The sequence below is a fragment of the Xiphophorus couchianus genome, chromosome 5, assembly GCF_001444195.1.
Source record: "Xiphophorus couchianus chromosome 5, X_couchianus-1.0, whole genome shotgun sequence".
NCBI lineage: Eukaryota > Metazoa > Chordata > Actinopteri > Cyprinodontiformes > Poeciliidae > Xiphophorus > Xiphophorus couchianus.
Window position 1 is genome coordinate 28,670,825 of NC_040232.1, and position 27,303 is coordinate 28,698,127.

The following is a 27,303-nucleotide window of genomic DNA, read 5'->3' on the forward strand; positions in this document are numbered from 1 at the left end:
GCATTGTTCCCCTCTGCTCCCCTCCCCCCCCCCCCCGACTTTCATGTTATGGTGCTTAAAATAATAACAAATTGTCAGTCAGGAAAAATCTGCTCAGAGTATCTCTATTGTTAGCCAATTTTTAAGCTTTCTTTTAGGTTATGAAATTAAAAATATATAAGCGTTTTCATAATTAATGGAGACATTGGATTTAAATAATTAAGGTTTAGAAACAATTTAAAAGTAACTTGGTGCAACTTTGTGATTTATTCTGAAGCATTCGGCTTTTTGACGTGCTTTTCTTCCTGATGATTTACAAATCATTTACAAGAAATCAGGCTGCTCAAGTTTTTACTCCACTGAGAAGCAGGCATGAAATACGATGCATTTGATCTAAATTCATCAATCAATAATTCTGTCTTGATTGGCTCTGATCAGAGATTAGATTTGATTTTTTTTTGTACAGCCTTTTGATGCAATCCATCAAATTTCCCTCTAATTTTATTCTGTAAATGCATCAGCAAGCACCATGCTGTTTCTTTTAATGTAAAAATCCCCCTGAGGAATACATATCAGAGAAAGGTTAGAGAAAAATGCTTTGAAGTATAGATAGTAACGAATAAAAAGCAAAGATATTGTATTTTCCCGTGGATTCAAAGTCACTACCACTACCAACGAACTTACAGCACAATGTTTTTCTATACATTATGACCCATCGAAGAAAAAAAACAGAATCAGTAGAAAACTAAATCGGAAAGTCATATCTTAAAGAAGACCAGACTTTGTTTAGAATACTACTTTTACGTGATCTATAAGCTAACTTGATAATATTATTTGTTACAGCTCATGCAACTTAAAAAAATAATAGTCATAGAAAGGTTTTAAAGTCTTAAATAAAACTTAAGCTGAAAGCTGTGATTCATTCAAGAATAGGATTTACTGATTGATTTACTGACTGTTTACTGTAAACAGACTTCTCTGAAAACTTAAATACTGACTGAGCTGCATGGAGGAAATACTGTATAATCAATATATACTGCTGATCTCTAATGCACCAATCAAACAGCTAGCAACCCGACTTGTCTGACTTTCTTCTAATCAAATCTGATCGATTATCAGATGAATTACTGCAAAACTTAAACTTTGATTTTTATTGTTAAATGCTCCCATCCTTTTTTTTGTCTTGTATGTGTATCAACAAACTACATGTACTTTGAAAAATCAGTTGGAGGTTATAGGGACATACTATATTTTTGATGTTCATATTCTATTGTATTCAAAACTATCAGAGAATCTGCTGCATTGTCTTCTTTAGTTGTATTTCTCAAAGCCAAAGAGACTCAGAAATCGATATAAAACCTGACTAGATAGTAATAAAATAATAGAAAGAATGCACTGGTTGCCATTTAAAATGTTAATTATGTTCTGACTGCAGTCATGTTTCCCATATTTCTTTTTTTCCTGCATGTTTTTCTTCTCTTTTTCCCAGGACATCAACCAGAAGCTGCAAGAGGACAATCGTGAGCTGCGGGACTTGTGCTGTTTCTTAGATGATGACCGTCAGAAAGGAAAGCGCGTGTCCAGGGAGTGGCAGCGTCTCGGACGGTACAGCGCCAGCATCATGCGCAAGGAAGTGACCCTGTACCTGCAGAAGCTCAAGGAGCTGGAGGTCAGACAGGAGGAGGTGATCCGGGAGAATCTGGAGCTGAAGGAGCTCTGCCTGTTGCTGGATGACGAGAAGGGAGTTTCGGGTGGAGGAGGGGGTGTAGTAGGGGGAGGTGGGAGCGGAGGGGGCGTGGGGATGGGAGGATGCCGCAACTCAATTGACAGCCAGAACAGCCTGCTGCTGGTGCCAGGCCAGGGGCTTCTCATGAGGGACGTGGGAGATGGGAGCAGCACCTCGAGCGCAGGCAGCGCCGACAGCTCGGACCACCCTCACCACAAGCAGACTCACCTCTCTGCAGGTGTGGGAAGTGTTGGGAGCAGTGGGGAGAAAGGTAGCCCTGAACTTTTGCACAAACCCAGGTGTAGCAGCATCAGTGGGATAGGTGGAGCAGACAGGGAGGTGTCCAGCCCAGAGCTCCCGGCTGGGCGGCACCGGAGCACGAGCCTGGAGTATCCCTACACCCTGCCCCAGCTCTGCCGGCCCCGCTGCGGCTCCATATCCGTGCCCGACCACAGCCGGGTCATGCGGGGCCTGAGCCCGGAGAAATACGGGCGGAACATAGGCCACCGCAGCCCGGAGCAGCACCCCAAGCACCACAGCTCGGATCTCCTACTGGGTCAAAGGCAGCACTTCCTGGGCCAAGGAGGCAGCGGGGAGCTCTATCAGAAGTACAAGCGGAGCAGTATTAGCACCACGGGCTGCGGGAGTCCCGAGCCCCGGCATGCACATTTGGGGGTCGGCGAGCACCACGAAAAGGGCTGCATGATCCACGGTGGCAGCCCTGAAACTCACAGGCACCAGTACAGCGTGAGCCCGGACCACGCAAAGTTTGGCAGCCCCGTGAGGGAGGGGCAGAGGAGGCCAGCTGGTGACGAGCTGTCACCGCACCACCGGAGCATCTACAACGGCATGAACGGTAGGTGTGTGTCTGCATCCACAGCTCCAGTTCTCTGTTGGTGTTCTACAGGTACATCTCTGCAAATTGGGATATCATACACACATATTTGAACAATTCCATTATAAAATTAGGGATGGGCATTTATTATATCGCTCATCATTTATCGTGATACAGTTCTTAACATGGTAAGAAGTTTGAATTACCGTCATGATAAATTTCAATTTTTGACATTTAAAGATCCCCCAAAACTGTCTATGTTGCTGGAATGTTTTTTTTTTTTTTTTTTTTTTTTTACTATTTTGGCCATTCTTTCTTCAATCAGACCATCAATAAATACAAAATATATTTGAAAATATGATTCAATGCTGTTACTGTGTGCAGTTTACTTTAAAAATCACACTTCCTGAAGTGACGGCTGCCCAAAAGAAGCATATTATACATGTTTTATTTTTCAAGAGCAGCATTTGTGGGTGCTGTGCCATTCAGCCAGAGCCATACAGCAAAAGAAGAAATGAATAGTTCTTATTGTCACTTTTACTGTTATCACAATAGTACCACAAAATGTTGTGATAAAACTTCAAGTCCCAAGGTTTCCCCCAGAAAACGTGCTAAGCCCAGTGGTTGGGGCGCTTGACAGTTATTGGAAGATTGGAAGATCAATATCTGAACACCAACTATAAAGTGTTCAAAAATGTAAACATAAAAAAAACTTAAATAAATAAGCAATGCTAAGCCTGGTGGGGGCACAAATAAAGCCTGGTGGCCCTGCAAATTTAATAATAATAATATCGGCCACCCCAACAAGAAAGTAAAAGGTATGAGTCATTACACTCAGTAATATTTTTTAAAGCCTTGGTTTCTGATCACTTTTGATGATTATGGCTTACAGCTAACCCCAAATTCAGTTTCTCAGGTATCTAGAATATTATTGATCAATAAAAAAGGTATGTCTATGCAGTGTACAGTATCTGCACTAAATACTGCTTTTGCATTAGCCACTTTTGCAGTGTGGTAGGAGGTGATGAGCCTGTGGTTCTGCTGAGGTGTTAAAGTTGATAGTGGCTTTCAACTCATCAACATTAGTGTCTCTTATCTTCCTCTTGACAATACCCTCCGTGGGGTTTAGGTCTGGCCAATTTGCTATCCAGCAAACAGAGTGAAAACATTGTGATTAAAGTTCTGTTGGAAAATTAGCTTCCTGGTGGAATATGAAATCACACGTCTCCATTAAGCCTGTCAGGTTTGACTGAAAATCCTCTCACTGCTGAAGTTTATATAAAAACTTACATTCAACACAAAAGTAAAAATCAGATTCATACGTCGTGGCAGTTCGTTACCAGAAAATAAATGACCTTTCTCTTAATACCAAATTAATTATTGTTTATAAAACATACGCTGTTTTGAAATGTTGCTTATCTGCTTAGACACAAGAAATTTACAGCTGGTAAATTTTGCTAAAGTTAAAATCAGATGTTTACTACATGACACTTGGTTACCAGAAAGCATGCTCATCTCTTAGCAACAGATTAACAACAAATATTGTTATTGCTATAAAAAACATAAGCAATCTTCTGCTCTTCTGAAATACTACTTAACAAGAATTGTTCAGTTGGTAAATTTTTCAGAAAAGCGAATTTTTCATTTATTTATTTTTTGTCATTTGTGGCGAATGTATTATAAAACAGACACTCAACACAAAAGAAAAAATCAGATTGATACTTCGTGGCAGTTTGTTACCAGAAAGAAAGAGAAAATGCTCGTCTCTTAACACCAAATTAATTATTGTTTATAAGACATACGCTCTTTTAAAATACTTCGTATCTTCTTAGACACAAGAAATTTACATTTGGTAAATTTTGCAAAAGAAAAAATCAAATGTTTACTTCATGCCAGAAAATGTGCTCATCTCTGTTGCTAAGAGATGAGCACAATAACAAATATTGTTATTGTTCAAAAAACAGAAGATTTCTTCTGCTCTTTTGAAATACTACTTATCTTATGCTATTTACCAAGAAATGTGCAGTTGGTGAATTTTTCAGAAAAATGAAAATTCCTTGTGTTTTAACAATAACATTTGTTGTTAATCAGTTGCTAAGAGATGAGCGAGTTTTCTGGTAACCAAGTTCCACGAAGTAAACATCCGATTTTAACTTTTGCAAAATTTACCAACTGTAAATTTTTTGTGTCTATGCATTTAAGCTGTATCTTAAAAGAGCTTATTTTGTTTTTAATAAACAATCAATTTGGTGTTAAGAGATGAGCATTGTTTTTTTTTTTCTGGTAACGAACTGCCACGAAGTATAAATCAGATTTTTACTTCTGTGTTGAATGTCTGTTTTATCATATATTCACCACCAATGATAAAAAAACAAAACATTTTCCCTTTTCTGAAAAATTCAGCCAACTGCACAATTTATGTTAAGTAGTAGAAGATAAGTAGTATTTCAAAAGAGCAGAAGAAATCTTATGTTTTTTGAACAATAATAATATTTGGTGTTAAGAGATGAGCGTTTTTTTGTTTGTTTGTTTTTTTGGAAATGAACTGCCACAAAGTAAGCATCTGATTTTTACTTTTAAAAAAGTAAAAGGCAGTGCATTATTAACATTAGCACAAACATTAGCAGCAGCCTTTTCCCTAACATAAGCTTTTTAGCTACTTTGTTTATTAATTAGCCATGTTTTGTACACTGAATGGAGGAAGTTAATGTAAGACAACATCCTAGTGATACCCCACATGTCACTGACAGCATTTAGGCTAACAGTAACATTTTGGCTAATTTTAGCTTATACAATAATTTTAACATACTGAATGCAGTAAGTCCACGTTACTCAAGATGCTTGTGACTCTCCACATGCTATTGAGTACATTGTAGCTTACTTTAGCATTGATGCTAATTTTTAGCATCAGAACACTGGGTTCCAACTGACGGGCACACTTCGGCAGGCCCTCTTCAGAAATGTTCTAGTTCCTCTTTGCTGCTGTATCTCTTTCTACCACAATTTTTCTTTCCACTAAACGTTTGATTAGTGAATGGATACGGCACTGTGAAACAGCCACCATCTTTATTTATTTATTTATCTAATTTTGCCAGAGTGCAGCACAGAGCGCCACAGAAAGTCATTTCTGCCTGTTGCCATCAGGCTTTACAATGCCCAAGTCTGTGCTAATTGATAAAAAAAATTTCTGTGCTCATTCATAGGTTATTTATTGATTAATATATTGCCTGTGATTGCTTGTTATTTTTTTTTTTTATATCTAGTCATTTTGAACTTATCACTCTTAGGTATATCTATATTTTACAAGCTTTGTATTTATTATCTAAGATGGAGTAGCTTTCAACAAATAAGCAATTTCCCCTTGGGGATCAATAAAGCAATTTCTATTCTATTCTTTAGTGAAGATCTTGTCTGACCTACCCTACCAGCAGTGAGTGAGAAGTTTTTTATTAACATAACGTTTCTATACTTTAAAAAAAAAAAAAAAAAATCTCATTATGTAATATTGTATTTTCAGAGAAGCAGACTTTTGTATTTGCACTAGCTGTAAGCCATGGTTAAAATAAACAGAAATAAAGGCTTGAAATATACCATGCTGAATGTAATAAGTCAATATAATTTGAGTTTCACTGTTTAGATTCAATAATTAGATACATTTTTATAATTTTTCCAATTTACTCAGATAAACAAGCACTAAATTGATCCGTTGTTTACACACAAATTCCCAGAGGCAATTGGTGTATGGAAAACTTGGACTCTAACGTACAAAAAAACATCATTTATAAACATAACTTTTTAAAAAAATATTTTTTTTTTTACAGTCTAATGTTCATGGAGTTCTTTGATTTCTCTGAGAGTTAATACTCCTCCCTTTTTCTGAATACTGCAAAATTTATACTGTTACTGATTTTTCAAGCATCTCAAGAGGAAAGCAGGCTGTCTCAAAAATGAGAGTAAAATGATCTGCTATTATGGCATTTATATGTTGAAAACATTAAGCTAAAATGATCAGTGCTCAAAACTGCAACCTTTTCAATGCAAGAGTGTCCGCCCTTATCAGGCTACAATTTCCCTCAAAGCTTCGCTTTACTGTTGTCCATCTTAGGTAGATCAGCGGGAGTTATGGATGTCAGAGTGGTGGCGGAAAAATCAAAGAACAGACTTGGCTTCTGCTTAAATACCCAACAGTGGCTGATAATGATTTCCAGAGTCCAGGAGGTAAAAAAAAAAGTGCTGAGTGGCACAGAGCTCTCAGATGCTAAAGGACAAATTCCTCAAGGTGAAATATCAACCTGCAATTTGAGGGGAAGAGAAACACAAAAAATCTCCACAGAACAGTCAGACTAACAGATATACTGCAGAGTATAGTCAATTTTTTTTATAAGATTTATATTCAGAAGCTCTTTTATTTAGTAACTATTTCCACTAAGTGAAACACACATACATTAATCACAGGCAGACTAGTGTTCTCAAGTTTTAACTACGATGATTTCACACTAACTAATAAAACATGGCATTTAAGATACGAATAGTACATCAAACCAATGAATAATATTTTTATTACAGAAACTTAGGGTCAATGCAACATGTTTAATGTCTACCTAAAGACTATTATTTTTAAAAGATACTCTTAATCTGACAAACTAGTCTCATGTGACCCCGTTTTATAATTTACGATGAACGTACTGGTGGAATCGTATGTGACTTTTTTTTATATCTCACAACATCTTAGTGTATCACTGTAAAGCGTAAGAAAACGAGGCATGACTTTCAACATTTTTTACAACAAAGAATCTGAAAAGTGTGGCCTGCATTTGCGTCCAGCCCTCCTGGGCCAATGCTCTGTAGAACCAGCTTTGCTGCAGTATTCTGGGGTGTGTCTCGACCAGCTTTGCACATCTAAAGAGTGAGTTTTCCCCCATTTCATCTTCAGGATAGTTCAAGCTAAGTCAGCTTAGGTGGCAGTACTTGCATTTACAAGTCTTCCCACTAATTCTAAATTGGATTTTGGCCTGGACTTTGACTGATCTGTTATAATATATGAATATGCTGAATAAAAGCCATTTTGTGTTAGCTATTGGTGTTGCATACCTACTCTGGTCTTAAGTCTTTTGCAAGTTTTAACAAGATTTCTTGTCCATCCAACTTCAAGATATTTATATGTAGATTCACTCTTCTTGCTAAAAAACATACCAAAGCATGATGCTGCCGCTGCCATGTTTGATTTTGCATGTAGGGCTAAACCTACAGTTTTGGGCTCATCTGGTCAGATAACCTTCTTTTGCATGTTTGCTGTAGACCAAACATAGCTGGTATCAAACATTAATTAGACTTTTTGTGTGGTTTTCTTTTAGCATGTTTGTTGCCAAAGGCTAGATTTGATCAGTAGTTGTCCTGACGACAGATTCAATCTGAGGTGTGGATGTCAGCAGTTTCTCCAGAGATTTAAATTTTGCACAAACCTTTGAAAAGCGCATTGCATTTTCCTTCCATTCTACAGTTCTGCTCTACTTTGTGTTGGTTTGTCACATAAAACCACAATAAAAATAATTTAAGCTGTAATGTGACTGGAGTCTTTATGGCACTTTTGCTCTATACAGCGAAGACTGTAGGAAAAATAAAATCCCCTTAGTAATGTAAACGTTGAATGGTTGAGGCAGTATTTTAAGAACTACAGTGCGTTGCAGGCTGAGAAATTGCAGTCTGGTAGCAAACATGCTCTTTGCCATTTTGTAATCTCTATGGATTGCAGCAGATTATTATAAAGACAACCCCAACTTTGATTTAAGTCGTCAGTCTGTTTCTATTTTAGCTCTCAGGGAGCTCAGTCTTGATGTAAACTGAAACGCATGTGAAGTCTGCAAAAGCCACAGCACATTAATGCCTCACAAATCCTTACACTGGAGGATGTTGTGAGAGCATTGGCCACTCACTGGCCTCCGGGCACGGCTGTTTGCCAACTGTATGCATAACTGTTTTGAACTTAGCTCAGAGTGAAATACAAGCACCAAATAGCCTCGAACCAGGCCCATAAAAACTTCATTAGGCCGCCTGTGTGTGTTGCCACAGAGTCATATTGTCATATTGTTATATCCAGTTTGTTAGCTGTCAGAATGGCTGCCTTTCCTGATTATGAGCATGTCCCCTCTGGCGTCTTGACTACCCTGACCTGACAAGCTCTCTAACGTAAAGTGTCACTGCGTACGATTGTAAAGAATCAGAATGAACCTTAGAGATTTTGAGTTTGTTTTTAACCTGTTAAATATAATTTAAGCTAATGTGTTGATGATTAAATTGTAACAAGAACATGATAAATAACACATTTATAAGGAGGAGCTCCGGAAATGCAACTATTTTGTCCGTTTCTACCAGCGCCATCCATTGACCCAACCTTCCAGTCATGTCCTTTTTTGAAAGAAGAGGGAATTAAATGCTTGTCAGGATGTAGTACACTCCACTTGCCTGGATTATCCTCTAAGCCCTTTGGACGGTATTATTTCATTTTTTATGTACTTGCGTGTGGATATGTGTAGGAATTGGGCATGGTGTGTTGAAGTGTCCCACTGGAGCAAAGAGGCTTTATGTGTGTGTGTGTTTTTTTTGTTTTTTTTTAACAAATTAAGGTTTCATGTTAGGCTGACATTCAGCAGCTCTCATGTTCAGGCCATTTAAATCCCTGACAAAAATGCAGAAATAAAGCAAAACAACACTTTGACCTCTTGTCGCCTTTTAATACAATCTGCTGCTGCTTTTTCTGCCAAGCTTATCGCACATATTTCTAGAGGCGGAGAAAGGGACAGCTGTAAAATTAGAGAAAGCATTCAACTTCTTTTATTTTTATTTTAAAAGACAAGACATATATTGTAAGGTATTAATAGAGCTCTACTGGAAAATCCAAAAGCTCCATTCTTGGCACATCAGATATGGATGTATATTTTTTTATTGTGAGTGTGAATAAGTGAGATCCACACTTGGGGTTTGCAAAAATCATCAAGTATGAGTAATTCTTATCACAATGTTGTTGTTTTTTTTCTCATTAATGAAAAAACTAATATTATCCCTAGTGCAAAGTGACATCTTACAGGGAGCTCAACAGATATTAAGATTACTCAAACTTTATTAGTAAAGCAAATTTAAAACAACAAATGTCGGAAGTTCTAAACGGTTATGGTTAGTGTTAATGGTTCGTCAATAAGAGACGAATCACCAACACTTTTAAAAATCAAAGAGTTTCAAAGCCAAAACCATAGCTGACAAAACGAAACACAAAGATCTGTCTCACATTACCTTTAAAAAAACATCTTGATGGAAATATTCTCTGGACTGACGAGACAAAAAGGGGAATTCATCGGAATGTGTGATCATCATGTAAAGAAAGACACGCATGTTAAACTTAGACAAGCAAAAAATCAACTTAGCACCAGTACAAGTATAATTAAGCGATTAATTTGGCTCGCTATCAGAAAATGCTACAGAGAAATGATGTCGATAGTTTGTGAGCACTTGGGTTTTGCAGCACGACAGTGAACTAAAGCAGAGCAGTAAGTCCACTTCTAAATGGGCAAACCCAAAATGAAAGTTCTGAAGTGGCCTGGTAAGTGTCTTGACAGAGTTCAACTGAGTGGCGTACCGTTAAACAGGAAGTTCAGCAAGTTCTCAAACGCAGCAAGTACATGTGATTGACAGCGCTAAGACCCTCCTCCTGGTTCTGGTTGGTTGTTTCAGACCCAGCGGTGCATTTCTGTAGACAGCAATAGGACCACAGGGAAAAGGCAGAGGAGCTTGTTTTTTTTTCCACAGATTCTCCATCTAGTTTTACACTGTGATAGGTTTAGCAAATATGTAAGACATATTTTCTATGAAAGTTACATACTGCAGCTTTAAGTGTGGCCGCATAGCAAAGTCAGGATGAATTTATAAGGGTATAAAAACTTTTTCATAGTACTGCATTTATTGTTAGCATTAAATGATTTCTCTTAATGTTCTCAGGCGCTTCAATTTGCCTTGGAATTGCCACAAACTATACACCGTCAAGTTAACCAGATGGTGAATAACACACTTTTAGAGGTGTTTGGCAGCACAAAGCAATGTAATTTACAGTTGAAGTGTTTGCTTTGAACTTAAAGCTCCTGAACCGTACAGCAGTGCTGTGACTTTCAGTAGAGAAGATTTTAAACCCTCTTACCGGTTTGTGTTTGACATTTTGTTTCTGTAATTTTTTAATATTAAATATATGTCTGTCTACCCATGCAATGAATCTCCTCCCAAAGAGAATAATGAGTTCTCTGCACTGTGATTCTCGCGACCCAAACAGGAAGGGTGAATGATCGCTAAGCCTATAGGATCTATTCACTGAAGAAGATCCCTTTTCAAGAGCAGAGCCTTAATCGTGTTTTCTGGTTTAACAATCACAAGTTCTGCATATTAGCTTAAGCAGCTCAGCTGATCAAACAGGAGCAAATAGGCCGCATGGGAAAAGGCTGACATAACAGTGTGTGTGTGGGGGAGAACTTTCTTCCTTGTGATGCCAATAAAAAGACACAAACAGACATGTTATATTATAAACTGAGGATTCAGTCTGCAGAAATGAAGACAGCAGCAATGTGTGTGATTTTGCAGATTTTGAAACATTTTGTTTTTCTAGTTATTGCGCTTACATCTTTAGAAATTAAAAATGCTCTGCTACGCCCATTACATTACAGCTTTGCTTTAGTTGAATTTAATGAAAATGAGTGAGATGCAGGTGTAAAATATAAGAAAAAGTGAAAATTATCTCCCTAATTCCAAGGCAAGATAAGGTACGTGATGAAAAGAAATGCAAAAGCTAACATGAGCTTCTGAACCCGATGCGGTAACCTGTTCAAACTCTTTCACATGGCCACTTGGTGATTGGACTCAAAGGAGGCTCTGTGTGTGAATGTAAAAGCTCACAAACAGTTTTCCAATAACTGTTCGTGTGCTCTACTAATTAATAACATTAACTCACATACAAAATTGAATCTCCTGCAAAATCCTTTTAACTAATAACTAAACGAGTCATAACCCTTTCTGTTGAATCTGTTCATCACGCTGCTATGATCTGTGAACCCTGAAAGAATCTTTTGGGGGAAAGAGAGTTGCTGCAGTCTCAAAACATATAAACACTTTTAAAAACATTTTTTACTGGACTACTATGTATTGGTTGAGCATGAATGTATAAAAGGTTACGTAAAAACATGTCTGCGAGGATGACTGCCATACAAAAGTCAGTGGGGTGATAAATGAAGGGTTCATGTAATTCACATCCAAACATGTTTAGAAACTCAAAATTTAAATGATACTCCTCTCACAAGTAGTCAGCCAGAGTCAGCTAACATATTAAGTCACAGTACACAGTAGCCTTAATATGAAGAAAATCAGGCAATATACACCTGCTGAGTTTACTAGAAGTTTATAATTGTAATGGATAGTTTCCACCTAAGAATTTTCTAAGGAGCTGTTTTTTCATCTTTTGCTCCAGAACATCACCTGTCATTAAACCGTAGGAGAGAAAACCTTGATGTAGCTTCAGATCTCTAACAACCGAAAGCCTTCTCCAGAATTTATTCCTCACCCTGTGACTTAATATCCAGCCAACCAACCAGCCAGTAATGTAAGGCGCAGACAGCCACAAGTAATTGGTATATTGATGATTTAAGAAGAAAAAAGGAAACTTTTAAGTCTTGAACCAGAAAAACAGAATGTGGAACATGGAGGGACAACTAGACAGCAGAGGAATAAAACAGATCTCAGACAAAATAATGGACGAATCCAGCTCTGAAAAAATGGAAAATCTGGGGCTTAAACTCTGAGGCAGGAGAGAAAAGTTATAAGAGAACCAAATAAATTAATTAGGGGAAATGTGGTAAAACGGTGGCCAGGAGAACCAGGGAGGGAGGAGACTAGTTAGCACAGAGGAGCCGGACTGAGGTTCAAAGGACCAAGTTGCGAGATGTTGTTGGAAGGTGCTATATATAGAAAATTTGATTGATTGATTGATTGAAAGACAATGACACATCCAGTCATTAGGAGTTATAATGACTGCCAATTTGTACATTTATGCCGTTTTCTGTATTTGAATGGATTGCACACAGAGCCTTTACATGTTCAGGCTGTACTTAAACTTTCCCCCTTTGACTCAAAATAGACTCAGAAACTATTTGAGCATCGTTGCGTGAGCTCAGATGAGCTGATTGAATTAGTGAAGGCCATCCCACTGTCTCACTGCAACTGTTGACTCTTATAATAGCAGCATCATTGTAGCCGCTGCAGCAGCTCTTCTGGCTGTTGTTTAGAAGTGTTGCGGCTTGTCAGCGCAACAGGAAATCGTCAGCAAAGCTGTGGCCTCGGATAATGCTCTCCCTCCGCAGTGTCACTGAGAAAGCCCGGCTATCACTTTCTCCTCCTCCTCTCTTCTGTGCCTTCCTCTCTGCACTCACTCTAATTGGCTGCCACTCTGTGCAACCAGCTGTCGGACAGGGAGAGGAATCTGATTACAGAGCCCTCTTTCTGGAGGATGTGCTGTTTGCCAAGATGAGCTGGAGAAAAAGAGGCTGAGGAAGTATTTGAGTGGATTGCTGGTTGTTTTCTTCCTCTCTGTCTCTCGCCTCTTCTGTCTTCCTCTCAGTAACACATATCCTTCTCTTCTTCTGACTTCGCTCCATCTACTCCTTTCATACATGTCTGCCAAGGCGATGGATAGTGAGCGTCCCTTGACGAATCGTGGAGCCTTGCAGCCTGCACATCATGAGGGAAACTCAAATCTTTGTCACAGCTGCTTGGTGTTAAAGGATTTAGTTAAGCATTAGGCTGGTGCTCAGTATTATTACCAGCTTTCTTCCTCACTACATCACAAAACCGGTTTAAAATTCGTTTTTCAGTCTTTATTTCCTCAGAACATGAGTTGTACTTTCCTTTTTAAGTCAAATGTACTCAAATATAATATATTAAGCTGATACTTAAGGCCGAAACCAAACATCCATCCATCAAACCCACAACCTTCTTCCTGCAAGACAACAGTACTGCAGACTGTGCAGCCCTGAAACCAAACAAAGGTGTTTGAAAAACAAAGTCGATGTCTTTATTGTTACTTTGAAAAGGAAAACCTTAAATCAGCATTTGAATTTCAAATTAAAGCTGGGACAAAACACCCTCAGCTGTAAACAAACTGAGGCGTCATTAACTAAGCAGTGCATGATTAGGCATTTTGTTTGTCTACCCCTGGAGCATATCATTGTCATTCTTAATCAAGGCTCTGCTAGCTTCTTCTATGGAAGCTGGCTCCACCTGGTGGGGAGCAATCAGCCTAAAAATGTTTATTTTTGGTGCATTGCTCAGACACTACTGTATATTTTTTGATCACATATTTTGCGGCAGCAGTGTGAAATATAGGAGAACTGTATGTATCCTTTCCAGGTGAAATTAAAAGTGATGTGCAGTGCCAGTGCAGCGTTCGCATAAATTCGTCAGGATCAGTTCAACATTAATCTTGGATTTTTAAGGATACATTTTAACCACTTTTTATGTTGAAACCATTTGTATATATGCATACATGCAATCCAGCTGATATTTGTTTAAATGCTCTTAGAGGAGTTGTTTCCAAAGTAGTCTTTACTCAGGGTTGCAAATAAACAGATGTTTGGTCTTGAGGTCCTTCAAAAATGTACTAAATAATAAAAATGATAATAGCTAAGTATATCTATGATTAAAATAACCCTTACAAACAGATAAAATTAACAGATTTGGGGTTTGTGTGGTCATTTTTTTCCCAGTTCAGTGTAGTGGAAATGATATTCAACCAGCATTCAAGCTCAAGAGTCTCTTCTTCTACACAGTTTTTGTTGTCATCAATAAATTTCTGCCACAATTCTGACTGAATATTTAAAATAGTAAATTTCATGTATACTAGTTGACATATTGACATGAGTCCTGCTGTTTTCAGACATAGTCTGAGGTCTGGGTCCTTAACATTATACTACTTTGTCTACACCAAAAATAGTTTGGATATGTTATATCTCATGTTATGTGATGTTATGTTATACCTTAAAATGAAGGAATGTAGTAAGGATGTTCAGGAACCCAGGGGATGTACTTCATAAACTGAAGCTGTGGCTAGACTAGTATGTCATTGTCCAAGGTAATCCAAGTTCAACATCAAGATGAAAAAATGCAGGAAATATTGCCTCTGCCAGATTCCTTCCTGGAGAAACTGTTTATGTTCAAATCAGACAATTATTGGGGGGTTTTGGACACAATAATATGTATTTCTGCTTCTTTTGTGTCAAAAGCCAATGAGTTTAAATATATTCTATTTATGATTTTAAAAAGTGGACAAATATCCAGGCATTGTGTCATACACATGCTTATAGTTTCAAAGAGTCTGGTTTTACCAACTTATTCGTGGTCATTTAACTAGAGGAATGTGTGAACACAGCATTTCACATTGTGTAATTTTGACATTGTGTAGATCAGACAAAATCCACAACAAATTTAAACTTCTGTATTCAAACTACATGAAGAAAAAATAAATATTGAATCATTTCCAGTATGAAATGATTCCAGTATGAATCATTTCATACTGGAAAATCATTAAAAACCCTCATGAGATTCAGACCTATTGTGAACATTTCCAAACATTTCCGCTGCACTTATTCTAAAGATAATTAGCAAAAATAGTTAAAGTTTTACAATCTTTAAATGTGATGCCATGAAGAAAGGTGATTCAACCATAACTGGTTAATCAGTTTTGTATTTTCTTAAACATCTTCAATAAAAATCTCTCTCTGAGCTGGAAAAGAAGATTGCTGTTGTGTTGAAATCGCTCCATTTCAAACCTCAGAGGTGTGTGGCAGATCTTCTACAGTATCCTCAATCATCCCTTAAGTGCGCCAACCTAGTGGATTAGAGAATCGACTTTGTCCCTCTATGAGCAGTAGGGAACAGCCCACTGAGCTGAAAGGAAATGAGTTTGCAATGCAGGTAATTAACTGGAAGCTGAATGGCTGCCATGTACACGGGCAGGACTGAGCCTGAGGGAATCTCCGTCGGTCCCAACGTCACCAGCAGGAACCACATACATCTATGTCAAATTTTCTCCAGCCATAACAGGTGCTGGGCTGTCAGGCGACAGATTTAGGGTTTCAGGTGAGTGGCTGTGAGTGAGGGACGAGTCCTGGCCATTGATCCAGTGAGCAACGTTTAAACCTGACATTTGACGAGTGCTGGGTTGAACTGCGCAACTAGATAAAAATGATGCTCACTCACTTTGTCCTTCAGAAAATCTGTCATATGTATTTGGGGGAGTGGACCAAAAAGCAGGGATGTAAAGTAACGCCAACTTCCTATAATAATGGGTTATGTCATTTTATGCCAAAAGAGGTGATGATTGTTTTTCACTTTTGGCAAAAAATTACCTACTCCATTATTTTAGGAAGGTGACGGTAAAATTCTTCAAAGAACTGAAGATCCAAAATTCATCAGCGAAGCGAATGAGGAAACACTGGGGACAAAACAGGTGGACAAACAGGGGAGTGAAAACCGGGTTAGAAACAGAAGAAAATGCTGCTTTAATGCAAGCTGTTAGCTCAACTGAACTAAAAATATAAATATTGGCGTTTTCCCGATTGGTGAGATCAAAGCGCTTCATGCTCACGGTTGAGGATCTGTGTGTCTAGCAAATGAATGAAATAAAAGCAAGGGAATTACTGTACAAACAAACCAACTCTAAAAAGGGAACACAGAATCTATGAAAGGTAAACTCTAATCAAACTAAAGTTAATACACTAAAAAAGATTTCTCAGAAAAGTTCCTTTGAAACAAATTACAAAAAGCTAAAAGTGCTTTTTGTAATTTGCAAAAAGCACTTGAGTATTATATTATGAATATTATTCACCATCAGCCCCATTTATCGATTCACACGTTATTCTATTTTATTACACTCAAATTAAGCAATAAGTGGCATGTTAAATTTGGTGTCCAAAAGTACTCCAGAATAATTGCTTAATTTCTGACTTTATTCTACATTACTACCTCTTTCAACAACAAAAAACAATTGCTGCACATTTTTATTTTCTTTTAGCTGTAGTCCTTGGAAAACTAAATGGGAATCAATCAAACGTTGAAGAAAACCTGGAATCTGTACAGGATCAGGTGTATTGCTGTGCTTCAGACTATTTTCTCAAACTTTTAATTACGGAGTGCTCTTACTTACATATCTGCAGTGCTTATCACTGGATTGTCTTATCAATGGTCAAGCAATAGACAGGCTGCTTTGCTGCACCTGTCATTGTAATGGCTTCTTACAGCTCAACCATCTGCTGAAAGGAGAGAAAGTGAGATAACGCATCAGGAATACGGATGTCAAAGGGATGCAGTTATCTAATTCCTGGTTTATCTCCTGCCCTTATTGTGCTTTTGATGTAATGGTTTTTCTGATGAGAATGACAGCAAGGCACACGTGCAACAGCCCCCATTACCGCAGATGGATTGTCTGATTCGACCGACACAAGATGATTGGGATTATATTTATATCATTATTTCTTACTCGGTCTCTTTCAGCTTTTGCACTGAAAGATTTCCTCTCAGAGATACTGGAATCTATTTCATTACCCCCTACTGCTCCAGACTGGCTGGCTCATTTCCTTTTCAGTTATGAAAAAAAAGAGAAACACTTTTAATTACCACTTTCCTGTAGTACAGGGGGAGCTCTAGCTGCAGGTAAAACACATTAGGAGGATTCTGGAGTTGCCTCCAAATCCAGTATGTTGCCACTATCTACACTCCCAGGGCCTCATGCATTAAGCGTGCGCACAAAAAATGTGCAGCGCCGTATTTTACGCAGAAGTCGGCATGTATAAAAATTAACTTTGCGTCAAAGTTTGCGCCAAAGTTTACGCACACTTTTTCGCTAACGTGAAAATGCGGCAGCCACGCAAACTTTTTCTGTGGACAATATCAAACTACAAAGAGTCAAAGCTCACCTAAATACACTGAAATCTGACTACATTCGGTGTTATTTAGACCAAGAAGCATCAAACCCGATGTTTTTCATGATTTCAATATTTTTGTGTTTAAACGTAAACGATAAAACCGAACCACATTTATCCTCAGACGCTAGCACGCACACAAAATAAAGAAAATAAAAATAAAAGTATGTGAAAACCTCGCTCGAATGTAAATAGTACTTTTTCTCAGTTTTTGTCTCATAAAGATGTAACGCATTGGTCCGTGCGCCGAAACGCATGAAATGCATCTATGGGGTTATTTCCTCCAAACTTAAAGAAGAAAACAGGGTTGGATCAGCAAATTAACTCAAACCTGCTGATTAAAAATAATCAACAGGTTTGATTAGTTTTAAGGTGATCAATGTGTGTATGCAATCACACGTTTAAAAGTAGCTCCGTAAAGGTGAGCAGTGTACTTGTGGAACGCTTTGGTTCTGATGGAGAACATCACCAATGGAAGGATTCAGAGGGAGCGTTTGTTCAGAGATCATATTGATCTGCTGGGAAATGTTGATGGTGGTTTATGAGCGTTTCGGTTGCTCAGACTGATCATCCTGGAGCTCTGAGCAAAACTTAAAGAACCATCCGATACCGGTCCAGCTGAAGTCTTCCTTCAGTCCAGCCTCCCGGTTTGTGAATGCGCCTTATGGACATAAAGCATTCTACTATTTAGAACAGACGTCCACATTCCCCACTCAAAGGACTCTCTGACACGCTGCCTGTCTTTAAATTCTGGCTGAACGCGCTACTGTTCAAACAGGCATTTGCACGATCTCTTTATGTTTTTAATTTGGATTTGTTTTTCTTTAAAGTGTATTTTTATTATTGTGAGGTGACATTGTGTGTAATAAATGTATTTTTATGCCATTTCATCATAGCTCTCACTGTAAGATTATGGTTGTTGCTCAAGATAAGTAGGCTACATTGAAGGTTGTGGTGTTAACTTGAGAAATTGCGAGCAGTCTCAAGCACTATGTTATGAAGGTTCCGAAAAAACCCTGTTTTGTTTTCTTTTATGTGTGGAGAACGAGCAGTGATATTTTACCACCAGGATAAGTTCCTGTATATGTACCTTGTTATTAGGTTAGAAAATGTATGAGCACTTGACACTGTGATAGCTTTCCTCGCTGCTGCATTCTTTTGTGTTGTTCTTTTGGCTGCACGCACATTTTTCATATCTGATTCAATGTGTTGCAGTGTTTCTATATCTAAAAGGGGCTTTTATTTATGGCATAGCGGAAATATATATATATATATTTTCATAAGGAAGGGAAAAACATCTACAAACATGTAAAAAAAAAATCTTTTCAGCTCCCGAACCTTGGACATCAAAGTTTAACAACCTTTGGGAGAATACATTAAACTTGGACGCCGGCGTCAGACGGTACAGCAATGAATTGTGGGATGCTTAAACTTAAAGCGTCTACCAATGCATTTATCAATGAAATCTTTCCTTTCATCTTTGCACATCTGAGATGTGATCGCATGCATGCTTCACTGTTTTCTGCCCACTGTGTTATATTATTCATCAGCCTTGAGGATGGATGGGTAGTGACACGTTAAAATAGGACAACAGCAGTTTATCTTGCAAGTGTCTACCTAAATATTTAATTTTCCCTCAGAGAAGCATAGCAAAATACAAGCTGCTGTTATGTGGAGCCGCAGCGCAGGACACATAGGCATCAAAGGAAGAGTTTAAAGACGTATCACATGTATCTGTAATTGGCTCAGACATTTTTATTTTTTTCTTACTCTATGTGTAAATATAAATTTCTCCGAGGACCTCTCAAAATATAATTGAGTTGTCTGTGCGTGTTCGATGCGACTGCCTGAACACAGTCTTTGATGACCCTGCAATCACAAGGGCAAAAACAAACACAATCCTCACAGGCTCAATCAAGCTGCAGGGTATCAATTATTCCTCTCTGTTTCATTGAGTTTAGTGCTCTCCTTTGTCTACAGTCTGCTGCAGTCACTCTCTGAGCCTCACTGCAGACACAGAGGCTTCGGGTCGCTGTTTCTTCCTAGCATTGTCATTATGCTCATTGTAGCCTTTTCATCTCATTTACAGTACCGTAAAAATCAGTTATTGCTTTGTTCGCACACGTAAATGTTTCGGATCAATGTCCAAACTTTAGATACAGATAATCAATCAAGTAAATGTAAAAATGAAGTTTCCAGATAACAAGTTCAACAATTGGGGTGGAAAAAAACTAACTGTATTGTTAGCTCCTTATAAGATCATAAATGAACACTTATTAATACATTTTTTTTTTGGAGAGCTGGCTCCAGTTTTGCTAGTCAAGTTATTATTTTACTTTTCTGTTTATTGCCAGACCTTTCCAATCTAGAAATTACTTAAATGGAACCTGACTGACAACATAAAGTAGGCCGAAATATGTGAAAAAGCAAAATGATACACAAGCAAATAGTAAAAGGAGTTTTAAAATTAGGATTTAATTTACTAAGGGGAAAAAAATCTGTCCAAACTAACCTCTATAAAAAGGCAATTGCCTCTCAAAGCTAATAAATGGCTGTCACAACTGTTGTGGGAACTACTGCCATCAATGGTTTGTGATAAAGTCTTTTACATCATGTGGAGGAATTACTCCCCACTCTTCTTCGTACTGGCAGTGTAATATCACACCAAATCAACTCGGTTTAACTGAAGCGTTTTGCTGGAGCGCTTCACTTTATTTTAAGAGCCATTTAGAACAGGAGTTACTCATGTGCTGAGAATCATTGTCCTGCTGCATAACCCAAGTGCTCACAAACTAACGACACATTTTCCTTCAGCATTGGTTGAATTCATTCATCAATTACAGCAAGCCAGGTAGGTCATGAAAGAAACACAAGACCATCACACCACTACCATCGTGTCTATAATGGGTTTTTTCTGACATGTGGTCATAGTTTTATGACTTACTAATTTACACTTATTTAGCAACCCTGAAAAGGAGAATCTAGTTAATTTACTTTGGATCAACATTATTAGATTCTTTTTCTTCTTTTGCTCTGTGCTTTGGTTTGTTATTTTGTTTGTATTTCCTTTTGATTCCTGTAAAGCACTTTGTATTGCCTTGTTGCTGAAAATGTGCTATATAAATAAAATTACCTTTACCTTTTAACCCAGATGTAATGGAACGCACACCTACCAAAAAGGTCCACTTTTGTCTCTCTTTCACAGTGTATTTTTGAAAAATTCGTTGGAATCACTGAAATGTTTTGTTTTTTTTCAAAATGAAAGATACGCCTTTATGTTATTTTTGATTAGCAGTGGTTTTCACCCTTAACATTCTCCCATGGATGTTACTTTTGGCCAGTTTTTCTTGTTATTGAGTCTTAAATTCTGACCTAAACTAAGACAAGTGAGACATACAATGTTAGATCTTGTTCTGGTCTCTTTTCTCGCCTCCTGGATAAGTTGTCAACGCTTCCTGGGAGTGATTTTTGTCCACATCTAAGTGTTCACCTTTGCTTCTTTTAGGTGGGTCATTGAGTCCCAAAGCCTTATAAATTGCTTTACCCAAACATTTCAATTAAGTTGTCTCCCTCTTTTATTCTCGGCTGTCTTTAAATTAGGACATGATGTGTCACTTTTTATGATCTTTTAGCACACTCTGTACGCTTATGCCGGATACTATCCTGCAGTATCCTGATATACAATCGACAACCATTCGATACATGCAATTTGGAGGAGTGTGCTCTTTTTCTCTGCTGGGATTGTGCTGACTCCATCATTATGTTTTGTTAAGTATTTGGCGGGTAAATTGTAAGTTAAACTATGGAACTTTACTGACACCTAGTGGACATTGTTTACATATTTAATTTGGTCAGTCAAGCAGAACTCGTCCAGCAACAATTGTCAGAAAAGGTTTTTGTTGAGAATGGCACACCTCAGGGAAGTATAGTGAGTCCCTTGTTTTTTTCTATTATGATTAATGATATGTTTGACAATTTGGAAAGTGGAATGGGGTGTTCTTTATTTGCTGATGATGGAGCAATATGGAAGAGGGGAAAAAATTTAAAGTTTATTGTTAAAAAGATACAAGAAGCAATTAGAATTATAGAAGACTGGTCATTTAAATGGGGATTTAAAATTTCTATAGACAAAACAAAGACTTTATTTTTTACAAGGAAGAAAGCATCTAAAACTTTAAAACTGCAACTATATAATCATGAATTAGAAAGGGTAAGGGAATTTAAGTTTTTGGGTTTATGGTTGGATGAAAAACTTACTTGGAAAAATCATATTCAAAAAGTAGAGAATAAATGTAAGAGAGTTTTAAATGTAATGAGGTGTTTGGTGGGAAGTGAATGGGGTGCTGAGAGGAAGGCATTGAAATCAATATATACTGGGTTAATAAGGTCTGTATTTGATTATGGAAGTATTGTATTTGGGTCAGCATCAGAAACACTATTAAAAAAATTAGATAGTATTCAGTATCAAGCCTTGAGGTTATGTACAGGAGCAGTTAGAACAACTCCAACGTCAGCTTTGCTAATAGAAATGGGAGAGATGCCACTTAATCTCAGAAGATTACAGTTAAAGTCCAATTATTGGTGTAATTTAAAGGGCCATGATGGAAATCATCCATGTCAAGACATTTTAAAATCTAGTTGGGAAAAAGAAAAGAAGAAATTACATTCTTTTGGATGGGAGATAGAAAATGTTATAAAAGATTTTGGTTTATCTGATATAAACATTAGTCAAACAGTTCCTCTTTCACCAGTTTATCCGTCTCTATTTCATAATAAAGTTGTTGATTTAACTTTGTTGGAGAAAAGGAAAGGAGAAAACATTTCAGATCCATATTTGGTTCAATCATATTTAGACAGTAAGTACTATGGATATGTCCAAGTTTTTACAGATGCGTCTAAAAACTCAAATAGCAGTAATGGGGTATCTTTCATTGTTCCAGAATTCAAAGTTAAAAAATGTAAAAGAATTACTGATGGAGTATCAGTTTATACTGGAGAGATGATGGGAATTATTTTAGCTTTAGGATGGATTGAGGAAGTCCGTCCATTAAGAAGCATAGTATGCTCTGATTCAAGTTCTTCTTTATATTCATTAAAAAATAATCATGCTAATAGTAGACCGGATCTTTTATTAGAAATTCAGTTGATAACATATAGAATTCAAGCAATGGGGTTATTAGTTATATTTACATGGATACCATCACATATAGGAATAAGAGGGAATGAGTTGGCTGATAAATATGCGAAACTAGCTTCAAAATATAGTGATATTGATATATTAGTTCCATTTAGTAGAGAAGAAATCAAATCTATTATTAAACAAAAGGTTAAGGAAAGATGGCAGAGACAGTGGGAGGAAGATAGAACTGGTAGATGGATGTACAGTATTCAAAGAAAAGTTGGTGCAATGAGGAGAACGGGACGAAATAGAAAAGAGGAAACAGTTATATCTAGGTTGCGTTTTGGACATACAAGGTTAAACAGTAATTTATTTAAAATAGGAAAACATCGAACTGGAAGTTGTGATTTTTGTGGTCAAGAAGAGACAATAAAACATGTTTTGTTATTCTGTACCAAATATTCTGTTGAGAGAAGGAAATTAGTTTGCCGGTTACAAGAAAATAAATTACAGTTAAATTTACAAGATATATTGGGAAAAATTTCTAATTCTAAAGATATAAGTTATTTAATTAATTATCTTAAGAAAACAAAATTGATAGAAAAGATTTAAGTGTTGTTATTTTATTATTATTATTATTTTTATTTTTATTTTATTTTATTTATTTATTTTTTTTTTATTTTATTGTTTTGTTTTGTTTTGAGGGGGGTGTATATAGTTAGCGTCCCGATCCACACTCCATTCCAGTAGATGGCGGTAATGCACATCTAAAAGTTGTTTGCCAACCGCCATAAAAAAGGAAAAGAAGAAGAAGAAGAAGAAGAAGAACTCGTCCAGCTGTACGCTTGGTGTCTTCGTCTGCCCTTCAGACACGTTTGTTCCTTGGGACACTATTTGTCTGTAAGTTCATTTTTTTAATCGTTATTCCAGCATTGTGTAATATTTTGTAGAAAAGTTTTACGTTTCCCAACCAATATTTAAAGCTACATCGTTAGCTAATTGGAGAGAATTGGGAGTCACGTGTTTGCCTGGTTGTTTTGTGTATCTGTAGCTGATGTATACTTTTGTGTTTTGTTACAGTTTTACAAAAGAAAATAAAGGAAGGGAAAATAAAAGGAAAGAAAAACAAAATAAAATAAAAACAAACCAGCAAAGAGTTGCAAAATAAAACAGGAAAACTATCAAGGACTGGATTATTTTCAACTCAAGTGTTAGCTAGCTGTCTAGCTTTGTAAGAGCAACACATCGTGAGGGCAGCATAGGGATCTCTAATCTACCAGGCTCACATCATAAAACTAACTCTTTGGTTTGCAGAGGGCTGAGGGTGGTCAGGTTTCCTTGAAGTTTGTTTGCACTGATTTTTTATTTCAGCTTGTTGGTCCTTTGTGTTGCCTGAGCAATTGCAGGGCAGGATACAGACAGCAAATCTGATACCAAAGCTCTTAAATAAATTAATTGCTACTACAATAAAACATTGCCAATCCAGTGTGGGAATGTAGACTTGACCACAGGTCAATTCTCTGATGACAAAGTCTTACATATAAAGTAGAGCCATATATCATGGATATGTTGTCACTGCTGCTTGTCCATGGAGCATCCAGGACCAAGATATGCTATTAGCAGAATCACAAACACTATGACCTCACCACAGACGGTTTTGTGCACCATCAAAACAGTTTGAAAACTTTAAGAGCAAGCAAACAATCCATATTCTGGCTGATTTTTAGTTTTGTGTTGTGGTCTTAGTCTGGTGTGAATGGGGCTGCAGTTCTGATTTGATGCAATGGGAATGTTTTAAACCACCAGCGTTTAGCAAGTGCGCAATTTGTGTTTTCTTCATTGAGGAGATTATGTGATGGTTTAGGTATGGTTAAGCAGACTTCTTTGTTCTTTCTGTATTTTTTAGCGATTATTGGACAAACTACCCAAACTAATAATTCCAAAGGTGAAGCCAGGAGAAAGTAGGAATGGTCCCATTTTGGTATGCATGTGACTTGAGTTGATGTGCCTTCCATTGGGATAGCATGTTTGTTTATCTTAAGGACTCTTTAAAAATGAATGGGGAAATTTGCATTAAGATTTTAACAGCAGAGTGGCACGCTCCCTTAGAAGTGATTAACTTTTGATGTTGTTTAAGATGTGGATCCGTGATATTTCTTTTGCTATTCTACCCTGTCAGAGGTTTTGACTGCTGAGTTGCATCTGTACATAGTTTGTGTTTTTGTAACCTGGTGCAGAATTTTAGGACACACCATATGAACAGCAAAGTTATGAAATTTGAATGCTTTTGCAATTCGCTTATGTGGTTGTTTCAGTTTGTCTTTTCAGTTGCAGGATTATTTTCAAAACAGAAAACAGCAAAAGCTTGCTTGAAATATTCTCTAAGTTGAGAATTCTGCCACGCCTGGAGAAATATATGATATACAACGAGTCTTACTTCTAGATCTCCTGACTTATTTGCTTGCATCCCGGATTGGACATACTGTACATCCAACTGCTGCGACCTACAAAACATTAAGCAAAGTAGCTTGACCGACTTTCAGCATCATCCTGACAAACTGACTTTCTGATTGTCTGAATGAATGCCAGCTTACCGGTAGGTCACTGAACTACTGTGCATCTCCATGGGCTTGCCTGCACAGGCAGCCTGAATAATTTATGTAGCTGATTTTTAGACGATCTTAGTGAATGGCCATGTGAAATTACCTTGTATCGATTCTGTAAATTGAGAGAAGAGGGAGAGGCAAGGAGAAAGAGGCACATCAAAGAGTACAGGGAGGTGAGGATCGCCGTGGGTGAGCTGGTTCATGTGTTTGTGTTCAGATTTGATTCAGACATTTATCCCAATTTAATCACTGGTTCAGTTGACTTTTCAAATACTTTTTTTTTTTTTTAACTACAAACGTGGGATATAGTTGACAAAATGTATAAAGATACTATCAAGCAGGATTATCAAGTATAGATTTGAAATGTAAGAGAAGATTCAAACTAATCTGAGTAAACATTTTGGTGGATCAGTAGCTTTTGTCGGATTTCTGTGTAGATTCTGAAGCATTTGTGTTGTACTTGACTTTATGAGCATGAATGCATTACAGTACCGGATATGTAGTGACGTCAGGACCTCCTGCATAGTTACAAAATGGAGGCTGGGAGCCAATTTTTTGACATTGTATTTTGATTCTGAATCGCAGTAAATGAGAATCAGTCATTTCTTTTGGAACAACCCTAATAAATACTTTTGTATTTATTAGGGTTAGGCTTAAGATGACAAAGCTTAAGCAACAGGTGTATTGCATTATTTTTGCATCCTCCTGAATAGATATTATTGAAATAATTGCTGAAAATCTCTAATATTGAAACCCGGCCATTCAAGTTGCCGCTGTTGCTCTTTATAAGTTGCTTCAATATTTGTAATATTTGCTGAAATCCATTTTGCTCACATGCTTTAATGCAGCCACATGGAGCACAAATAAACCCTTTGGAGAAGAAATTTGGTTAATCAAAAAAAAAAGCAAGAAAATCCCAAATTGAATTGCTCAAAAGAAATCTTGTTTGTAAAGACTCGCTTAGGGACAATAGATTTCTATCTTGAGAAAAAAAATATTTAAAAAATTACTATAAAAAAGAAAATCAGCAACGCTGACCCTGACATGTTCTGTTGGTGGAAAACTTAAAGTATGTCTGATTAATTTATTAAAGAAAGGTCTAGGGAGTAGCTTTAAAATTGCATTGAACTTTCTTTATAAACTTTGAGATTATAAGTTGCAAAGAGTTAACTGCTGCGGCACTAAAGATGCTGAAAGGATTCCTATCAGTGATTTATTCAGTATGGGAGCAGCATGTCCCCAGCCAATCTATCAGTTCTCTTTGTGGGAAAATTTAGAGCCTTTCTCCAGAGCTCTGTTGTACAGAGGTGGAATATAAGGAGCTTAGCACCCACATTATTCTGGAATAATCATATTATCTGCTGACTTCTCTCTCTGACCTGCACCAAACTCCTCTTTCCTCTACACAGCTCTCATATCCTAATAAATCCAATTTTGGTTTTAACACTGTGCCCATAACTAAATCAACAAATGCCATCCAAGGGGTCTGCATGTTTATCCAGTTTATGACTCTCCTTGAAGAAAGTTTCTCACTGAACATCTGTCAAAGAATAACAATGATGAAGAGCTTGTCATCGCCCTATCCTCCACAGATTTTTTATTAGATTCAAGTTGGCCCCCCTCCAAAACATGAAAGTTACTCCTAGTCAGAAGAAACACGGTGGAATTAAAAAGTAAATTTACTGTTAAATTCAGGTGTATCAATAAATTTGGGCTACAGTGTACAGTGGTGTATTGAAAATCACAGAGTGTATTTGACTAAATGTGAAGTTAAAGAAATATGCCCTCTATAAACGCCCCCTAGTGGTTGGGTAATTGTTGGCATATGAGCCTCAGTACGAACCATTTCTGTTACTACAGCTAAATGCTTCATTTAGGGTCTTTATGGTCTAACTGTTCCCTTTTGCTTTAGTGTACTGCAGATGTATATTGTTAAATGTCATAGAATTGGATCTTGCTCTGCTGACTCACACACTGATGCAGTGAGGCAAAAATACTCAGACTATCTAAAACTGCTCTGGACATCCGTACAAGAA

General features: G+C 37.3%; 1 protein-coding gene across 3 annotated transcripts in view; it reads left to right on the top strand.

Moving 5' to 3' along the window:
- ccdc85al (coiled-coil domain containing 85A, like) overlaps positions 1 to 27,303 on the top strand; it is a 39,762-nt gene that overhangs the window by 2,895 nt on the left and 9,564 nt on the right. For 2 of the 3 annotated variants that reach the window (XM_028019265.1, XM_028019263.1), the window contains exon 2: positions 1,469 to 2,561. In XM_028019265.1, coding sequence (XP_027875066.1) covers positions 1,469 to 2,561 — 1,093 coding nt within the window. Of the gene's footprint in view, positions 1 to 1,468; positions 2,566 to 27,303 lie in introns of all 3 variants that reach the window. The other variant, XM_028019264.1, reaches the window with a different exon arrangement.